Source organism: Dama dama, chromosome 22 (genome assembly GCF_033118175.1).
Source record: "Dama dama isolate Ldn47 chromosome 22, ASM3311817v1, whole genome shotgun sequence".
In the NCBI taxonomy this organism is placed as follows: domain Eukaryota; kingdom Metazoa; phylum Chordata; class Mammalia; order Artiodactyla; family Cervidae; genus Dama; species Dama dama.
Window position 1 is genome coordinate 50,647,813 of NC_083702.1, and position 9,779 is coordinate 50,657,591.

General features: G+C 37.6%; 1 protein-coding gene across 4 annotated transcripts in view; it reads left to right on the forward strand.

The window, feature by feature from the left end:
• The window catches only part of SLC41A2 (solute carrier family 41 member 2), a 129,079-nt gene extending 120,913 nt beyond the window's left edge, over positions 1-8,166 (forward strand). For all 4 annotated transcript variants that reach the window (XM_061125465.1, XM_061125464.1, XM_061125467.1 and 1 more), the window contains one exon: positions 4,961-8,166. In XM_061125465.1, coding sequence (XP_060981448.1) covers positions 4,961-5,146 — 186 coding nt within the window. In that variant the 3' untranslated portion in view covers positions 5,147-8,166. The remainder of the gene's footprint in view (positions 1-4,960) is intronic.
• Positions 8,167-9,779: the final 1,613 nt, after the last annotated feature.

The window sequence follows — 9,779 nt, forward strand, 5'->3', positions numbered from 1 at the left end:
GCCATGGACTTCTTAAGAAGTTTGGTGACTATTATGGGCTCCTTCTCAATACGTTTCCTTCATTTCCTACCTTCCCTCACCTCCTACCTCACAAAAATAATTTAGGCCAAAGAAAAGATGCTTTTATTTGTATGTCAGGAGTAGATTGAATTCCTGTTGACTAATAATCCTAAATTATTCTTAGCAGACATTTAAATATTATATTTTAATGAGTAGCATTTCTAGTCTGGAAATTGGATTAAGGAAGCACATTTTTATAGGTAAAATGAATTCTGCTTTTGTAAGTTAAGGCTTAGGAAGAAATGTACTAATTTGCTATTCCTTGTGTTTATTTGTATCACATTTCTAAGCATTCCTCTCCCAAAGAAATCATCTTTCTTCACATGATACACAAGCTGTTACTGGCAATGGGGCACTGAGGGGATGCTCATGGAGGAGAATGTTGATTCTAGCTCAGAAGAGGAACTGGCCAAGGAAATCAATTGTCCAAAGCAAATATATATATTCTTGTGCTTTATACATTTATTTAGATTCCAAATAATATACCTAGAACGTGCATAAGTAGCTGGGGCTACAGAGTTGCCTTTTCAGGAGGTATATTTACCCAAAGAAGTTATGAATATTTCATAAAAACAAACAGACCATGTAAAAATACAGTCAACGCTTGGTTAGGTTTTTGATGTGTTTTCCCAGTAAAACATACATTCCTTATCATTTAGTTTGAAAATAAAACATGTTGCATTAAGAAGTATCTGATACTTACTGTGATTTTAATGATTCATTTATACACAGTGTTCCAAGAAACACTGATATCCTTTGTTAACTTGCCAAAAACAATACGTTTAAACCTGCTTGAACTTTAAGTCATCACAATGCCTTTAAAAAGAAAGTTTATGGAGCACTGTTACCATTATTTAGTAATAGTGTCTTTAGGTATTTAATTATGTGGTATTTATTTTTATTTACCTTAATTATTAATTATTTATTTACTTTAGAAGGAAATTTGTCTCCAGCTTCAGCAGAGCATTAACAGAATTAGTCATGATAGAGAGTATGTTCCCAGAGAAAGGAACTTAATGTGACACAATACTTTTTTTTCTTTTTTCAACAGAGACTTCAGCTTCATTTGTAATAACTTTTAGTTAAAACACACAAAATTTAAAATTTCATTCCTTCTCTCCATTGCCGTCTCCTATTACCGTGCTCTATTTTTCCCATGGTATCTATCATCTTTTAATATACTGTGTTATTTATTTGTGTTTTAAAAATTTTTCATTTGTTTCTCCCCATTGGAATGTTAGCTGTGAAAGGGCAAAAATATTTGTTTATTTGTGTGTAGTACCTGACTCCATAGTAGATGCTCAATAAATGTTTGTTGAATGAACAAACCAATAAATAAATATCAAACAACTTATGCATTGAAAAAAAAAAGAAATTGCGTGGGAAGAGAACTTAAGTTCAATTATGAGACTAAGAATGTGGGAGAGGTGGAGGAAGACACGCTAAGTTAAGGAGAGCGATCCCTATGTGGTTTATGACCACAGATTTCTTGCCTTTGTACTTTAGAACTAAAACAGACCACGGAGACATCGATTCATTCATTTTAAAGAAGTCCAAACTAAGGCTTAGAAAGGTGAGAAGTCATGCTTCTGTTCCAAATTACCTTTTAAATAAAGGTGGTAAATTCTGAGACAGTGTAACAATTCACGATCAGTGATGATGGCATTAATATTTATTGAGTGCTTATTGTGTACCAAACATTTGCTGAACCCTTTATTATCTCACTTAATTTCTGCAGCTGACCTGTGAGTCTCGTTTTAGAGACGAGGAAACTAATACTTAGAGGGCTCTTCACTTGTTGACAGAAACACAGTTACTCAATGATAGAGCCTCTTCAATACCAGCCATTGGCTGCAGGCTTATCATGTACAAGTGTTTTGCTGGAAACCAAGAGATCAAATAGAAAGAAGAAGTGGTTTTCCCCTTCTGAGGAGTTACATATTAGACCCCTGGAATGTAACAGCAAGATGCACGTAGTAGATCAGTAGCTTTCAAATGTTTTTGATCTCAGTAAGAAATTTGTATTTCAATAAATGCACACATATTTATCCTGGAGGAGGGCATGGCAACCCACTCCAGTATTCTTGCCTGGAGAGTCCCGTGGGCAGAGGAGCCTGAAGGGCCACGGTCCATGGTGTCGTGATGAGCTGGACATGACTGAAGCGCCTGAGCACGCACGCACACACACATATTTATATGTTTTTTAAACATATACTTTCATAACTGAAATTAAAGTTTTATGAAATATCCTTACTGTGTGCTGTACATGCTAGTACTTTTTTTTACATGCTGATCCTTTCTATTCTATTTCATTCTATTCATTTTATTCTATTTACTGTTTTAAGGCCAGTTACATTAAATTTGCTTCATAGCCCATGCATGCATCACCTATTGAAGCAAGATATTTTATGTATATTAACAAAAGATGTTTTATGTGTTAGGGGGGATAAAATGCTCAATACTGATAGTCCTCCAGAGCTCAGGTAGCTATTTCTTCTGTTATTTCTCTCTGTATTGTACTTGCATTGCTAATTTTGCTCTATCAATTTAAAAAAATATTTATGGACTCACACTTATGGTAGTGAGATTAGCTATCTAACTCCATGCTTTATTTCCCCAACTTTCAACCTCCTAATGCAGTAATGCTCAATTTTTAGATAATAAATATTATTTCTGTTCTATGCTGTAAATATCATTGATCACAGAGGCACATTGTGTATTACAATACATTTCCTTTCTCTTTATCCCTCTTTAATTTTTTCCGGAGATAACTGCCCTGTTTTCTCACGTTCATAGCTTTCTGTATGCGTGTTTGCTCGGTTGCTTCAGGCATGTACAACTATGTGCAACCCCATGGACCATAGCCCACCAGGCTCCTCTGTCCAAGGGATTCTCCAGGCAAGAATACTAGAGTGGGTTGCCATGCCCTCCTCAGCTTTCTGTATACCCATCTTTAATTTTTTCCCAAATGTCCCATCATATCTATCACCCACCTATAATTAGTCCCTTCCCCCAAACTCTGTTATATAAGATAATTTCCCAGTGCGCCTTTTTCCTGGAGACTTCACCTCTGGAAGACTCCAACCTCCAGCTCTGTCTGGTCTCTGTTCCCAGCCTACTGTGTATGTCTCTCTCTGGAGCTTTCCCTCACTCTCTCTTAGGTTGGTACTTCTCTTTTCTGCATCTCAGGTTTTTCTCTCTATTAAAAAATATATATATTTATTTGTTTGGCTGTGCCAGGTCTTATTCATAGCATACAGGATCTTTAGTTGTGGCATGTGAGATCTGGTTCCCTGCCCAGGTATCAAACGCAGGCCCCCTGCACTGGGAGCATGGAGTCTCAGCCACTGGACCTCCAGGGAAGCCTCTCAGGTCTTTCTCTTTCTTGGTTCTCACCCTCATTTTGCATCAACACATTTTCAAGAAAGTTCCAAAGAGAACAGGGGAGAATTTTCCTGAGTGCCAGCTTGTCTTACGATGTCTCTGGTTTATCCTCAGCCCTCGGTTGATAAACTGGGCGCAGGTTTATATTCTCTCAGGACTTTGAAGGTATCGCTAGCTTTTCTCCTGCTGCAGTTGCTGAAAAGTCAGGTTCTCGTTTCTTCATATATGACCTGGTTTCTTTTAAATCATAGCAAATAGTCGTTATGTTCTTTCTGTGTGTCCAGCACCGCTCTAAGTGCTCTGCATTATTTAATGCTCAGGTTATCATCTCTGTGAGAGAGGGATTGTTTTCTGTATTTTACAGAAAGGCAGCTGAGGCCTGGAGAGGCTAAGGAGCTTAGCGGTGGGAGAGGGTGGTTGACTGGGCACTTTACTATTGGAGGATTGGGGCGGGGGTGGTTGGCCATTTCAGGGGAGCCCTCCAATTCTGAACATCTAACCTCCTCTCTGGGGAGTTAGACTCCTACCTGTCCCTCAGAACAAAATTAAGGTCTGAAGAATCCCGCTGTTAACTATGCGTGCATGCTACGTTGCTTCAGTCATATCTGACTCTCTGCAACTCTATGGACTGTAGCCTGCCAGGCTCCTGTGTCCATGGGATTCTCCAGGCAAGAATACTGGAATGGGTTGCCATGCCCTCCTCCAGGGGATCTTCCTGACCCAGAGATCAAACCCACATTTCTTATGTCTCCTGCATTGGCAGGCAGGTTCTTTACCGCTAGTGCCACCTGGGAAACCCTTCAGTTGTATGACCTAAGTGTTAATTTAGCCATTCTTGAGTCATTAAACATTTTAGGTTATTTCCAATTTTTGACCTTTACAACAGTGATGCGGTGAGTTGAAACGATAGTGGTTTGGCAAAATGTACAATACTACTAAAGTTGAGGCTCATGGTAGTTTGGGGGAGGCTAGAAGAAAATGAGAAGATATGTGTGACAAGTTGAAGAAAAGCTCAAATTTATTTATTTGTTTTTTTGGCTGTACTGGGTCTCCTTGCTGTGTGGACTTTTCTCTAGTTGCGGTGCACGGGCTTCTCATTTTAGTGGCTTTTCTTGTTGCAGAACACAGGCTCTAGGTGTGTGGCCTTCAGTTGTTGCAGCTTCTGGGCTCAGTAGTTATAGCTCCTGCGCTCTAGAACACAGGCTCAATGGTTGTGGTTCACTGGCTTATTTGCTCTGCAGCACGTGGGATCTTCCTGGACCAGGGATCGAGCCCATGTCTCTTGCATTGGTAGGCAGATTCTTTACCACTGAGCCACCAGGGAAGCCCGAAAAACCTCGTCAATTGCAGAGGCACATAGTATTTTTTTCTGGTGAAAAGAAAATGTTCTTGTCAATTAATTTTTTCTGCTAGACACATATTGTTTCTTTCAGAGAGCCGTGGCCTAGGCTAATGGCCATATTACTGGGCTGGAACTGTCCAGGCGACAGGAATAATCTTTGATGTTCTTTTCTAGGTGTTTACCTTACTGTGGATCGCTGACTGGATGGTGCATCATTTCTGGAGGAAAGGAAAGGACCCAGATAGCTTCTCTATCCCCTATCTGACGGCGCTGGGTGATCTGCTCGGGACAGCCTTGTTGGCCTTAAGTTTTCATTTTCTATGGCTTATTGGAGATCGAGATGGAGATGTTGGAGACTAATAAATCCTACAAGCCACTCTCAAGTAACCAAGAAGGAAATCACAAGACAACCACTTATGACTCTTTTTCACACTTTTTAATTCGGTAGCATGACTTCTGCCAGGGTAGTCTTCAGTTGGCCCTGATTCCATTAAATGGCCTTAACACTTTTTTTTTTTTTTAAGGAATTTGTGTTGAAATGAGAATGAACAGTATTTGTGCTGCTTTTCATAGAATAAATGATAATTTGACATAGACATAGACACAAGCTCAAGCTCTGAAATTGATTAACTAGAAAGGAATATAGGATGTTTACAATGAATAATTTTAGAACCACAGACGTAGCAGAAATGTATTGTCTTACTGTTTAACTTATAATGCCAAGAGTTTTGGTTTCATCTTTCTTGTCTCACAGATGTATTTGTTCTGCAAAGCAGACTTTAAAATGGAAGGGGCCCAAGCAAGCTTGTTTTACTTATGCCCACCTCTCTGCCAGCTGAGGATCCATTTACCAATTTGTTTGCTCCTAACCTGACCTCAATATATTCTGCTGAGTATGAGATAAACTCACTTTTATCTGCTTGTTTGAATTTCTCTGTGCCAATGCTGATTTTATTTCAACCCTGCAAGTTCTCTGCAGGCTACCCTTTAAACACAGAATTGCCTTTAGTGAAAGCAACGGGTCATTTTGATGATTGATTTATTGAAAGAAGGTTGATCTTTTTCAGAAGACTTAGTAGTCCAAAATGAGATGACCTGAGCTGCATTTGTAGATCAAGATGGTATGAGAAATTGTGTGTGTGTGTGTGTGTGTGTGTGTGTGTGTGCGGTGTGTGAAAGAGAGAGATAGAAGCTGTTGATGGAGTGCTGAATCTTGGCTTGTTGATAGCAAAGATCATAGTGGGATATTAGCATTCTGTAGTTATTCTTTAGCACATTTTATTGACATGCTTTTGTCATGTGGTATAAAAATTTTGCTCTTGCCCAGAATTTAGTGTTTGTTAGCTACATTATAATTAATATTCCTTCTTATTTTTTTTTTAAAAAGGTAACATTTAATATAATCAGGATAGCATAAGATTTAGAATGAGCAGATGGTTCATTTGTTCTTAAGAGGTCTGCTGAAACTTGCAGGCTTGCCATGTTAAAGGCGGAGTTGGTGGGTCACCTCAGTTCCTGTTCCTGCCTGTGCACTGTCTCCGCACAGGCTCACGTCTGCACGGGACACCATCAGGTACGCTGCTGTGGTTCTCAAATATTTTTCTAAAACTCTGATCTGTATTCAAAACACTTGACCAACACCTTAGTTATTCAATAGGTAAGCATTTTTTATATTACATACATTTTGAAAAAAACAGTGGGATCTCTCAAGATTGTCAGATATTTAATAATCTAACTGATAAAGGGAAGAAGAAATGCACATTGATCATCATGGTTTAAATTGTGAGTTAGTGTTAACATTATATAAATAGTAGGTTGTTTGTATATATATTGAGGGAAGTGTTCTTATTAAGCTCTTTAAAATAAAGGGACTGTGGTTTAGAATTATATATTTTGCTTATTTTAAAACTTTAATTATTCCATTCTTCTGCCTTATAATGAAGTCATAAGGCAGAGAACTGAACTAATTATAGAATTTCTCCTTTGGAGAGTTATAATATCATGTAGTGAACATTCTGCAAAATTTTTTATTTTAAAAAAATCCGTAAATAATTTCTTTGATTTTGTTGTAAAAGCACTTATAAATTATTTATATTTGGGCTGTATAATTCATAAGCATTTATATTTCCCAACAATTTCTGTTTTCATTTTTTTACCTAAAAAATGGATAGCAAATCACATTTTTAAAGGATTTACCAACAACTTTAGTGCATTACATATTCCGAAGCACATTCAAATACATCATGTTATTTAGTTCTCACAACAGTACACGTGAAATAGGTCAGATAGATATTCCTATCTCTTTTACAGCAGAAGGAAGTGAAAGTCAGCCAAGTTAAATTTTTAATGTTGCACAGCTACAAAGGGCCCCAAATTGTGATTTAGTCTAGGTCATCAATCTCCTAAGCCAGTTCTTTTTCTGTGACCCTCCAAATGTACCAAGTGTATACAACTTGTCAACTATGAGGAAATCAACCACAGAAACAAGATTTTCTAAAGTAGAATAGAGTATTGCTACATCTTTCCAACTTCGGACAGGGAAATCTTCATTTAATGTATCTTACTGGTAAATATAGTTAAACTCTAAAATTATTCATGTTCCTAAGACCAAGGAAATCAAAGATAAATGAAAACTTTAGAAGAAAGGACAATGCCTTATTTCCTAGACTATTTAATTGCCTTCCCAAATCTAGCCGTTTTCCATAGATGCTAATAAATAACTAGAATGACTGATTTGAGTTCTGTCCTCTTTCTTTTTTGCTACCCAATCTTTGTTACAGCAACAAAATGTCTAAAAGACATGTAATGGGGAAAAAAATAAAGACTTGGAAAAATCAGTCACCAATTAGCTGAATTAATTTATAAAAGAGATTTAAACTCTTTTAAATTATTTTTACTTTTTTGGAAAGCCTTTACATAAGTAGAGAATGAATAAGATAACTTTGCCTACCCACAAAATGCATTTATTATCAGTTGTATGTAAAGCAAATTAACAAAGTTTATTTTTACACCACGTAAGCTTGCTTTCTGAACTTCCTCTTCTCACTAATTTATCAGGCACTTTGTTTAAACACGGATAATCTTTTCAAAGACTTTATTTTTGCCCACCAATTGCTTTTTATTCTTTAAGAAATAAAGTTTCTTAGAACCTAATAAAATAGAAACTGTTAGTAATGTATCTTCTGGGAGACACTGAAAATTCTATGGCACAGACTATCAATGATGTAGCCAAATGAAGTACGTTTTTAGGGGTCTTTCAGTGATCGGGTTTCCTTGCCTTATAATACAGCTCTTGTATAGCATACCCATTTATAATGGGCATCTGCCATCTCTGAATTGTTGTAAACTCAAATAATAAAATTTAAGACATATTTACCCAGCCTTGTTGTACTTACTTCTTGATAAACTAGATGAACATCTGGCCTTGTGGAACTCACCCAGAAGAGAATGCATGTATGTTGTTTATGAGCATAATAAATGGGGCTCTGACCACACCTAGACCTCCACTTTGCTGCTTTACCACTTTTTCACTCTTAAGTACTATCCGCATTATTCAGTTTACATTTCTTGGCCCATCAGTTCAGACATCCCCAACTATCTCCTTCATTCCTGTTGGACAGCTCTGGTTAAATACAGGTCTCTGTGGATGCTTTGTCTACGCTTGAACAGCTGAGCATGGCTCATGAAGAACACACTACAAGTCTTTAAATTCATAACCTCGGACATGAAGCTAAGCCTCAACGGCCTCCACTATTTCTCTAATCCCTTCACTCTTTGGGAGATCAGCCTTTTGTCCCTACCACTCTACTGAAAGTATACCTGCTGAGGTCACCAGTGATCTCCATGTTGCAAATCTAGTGCTTAGTTCTCAGTAAGAATCCTCATCTTGTTGTTCAGTTGTTAAGTCATGTCTGACTCTCTGTGACCCCATGGACTGACCCCCTCAGGCTCCCCTGTCCTTCACCATCTTCCAGAGCTTGCTGAAACTCAGGTCCATTGAGTCAGTGATGCTATCTAACCATCTCATCCTCTGCCACCCCCTTCTCCTGTTGCCTTCGATCTTTCCCAGCATCAGGGTCTTTTCCAGTGAGTTGGTTCTTCATATCAGGTGGCCAAATTATTGGAGCTTCAGCTTCAGCATCAGTCCTTCCAGTGAATATTCAGAGTTGATTTCCTTATCCTCATCTTAGTTTCTAAAGGTATTTGACAGAGTCTCCTCCTTCCTTGAAATACTTTCTTCACTTGACTTATAAAAAAAAATCTGCTTTTGCTTTCCTTTCTGCATTGCTGGAAGCCTCATCTTCGTCTTGCTGGTGGTTCCTCTACCTCTTAACCTCTAAGTGTTGGAATGCCCTGCAGCTCGGTTTTTATTGTCATTTCTCTATTTTTTTATCCCTAGGTGACCTCGCCTGATTGTTTCAAATTACATCTGTACCTATTATTCCTAAATTTCTCAGTCCAGACCTCTCACCTGAGCTCCACATTTGTCTTTTCATACTAAACTACCGAAGGATCACTGAGAAATCAAAGAAGAAATTTTTTAAATGCCTATAGACAAATGCAAATGAAAACATCACAATCCAAAATCTATTGGATGTAGCAAAAGCAGCTCTAAGAGGAAAGTTTATAGCAATACAGTCTTACCTCAGGATACAAGAAAAATCTCAAGTAAACCACCTCACAAAACACAAAGCAAAGTAGAGAAAGAAGAACAAACAAAATCAAAAGTTAGTAGAAGGAAGGAAATCATAAAGATCAGAGCAGAATAAATAGAGATGAAAATGATCAATGAAACTAAAAGCTGGTTCTTTGAAAAGATAAACAAGATTGATAAACCCTTAGGCAGAGACTGATCAAGAAAAAAAAGGAAAGCACTCAATAAAAATGAATAAGGAAAAAAAAAAATGAATAAGGAGAAGTTACCATGGATACCACAGAAATACAAAGGATCCTAAGAGCCTACTACAAGCAACTGTATGCCAATAAAATGGAC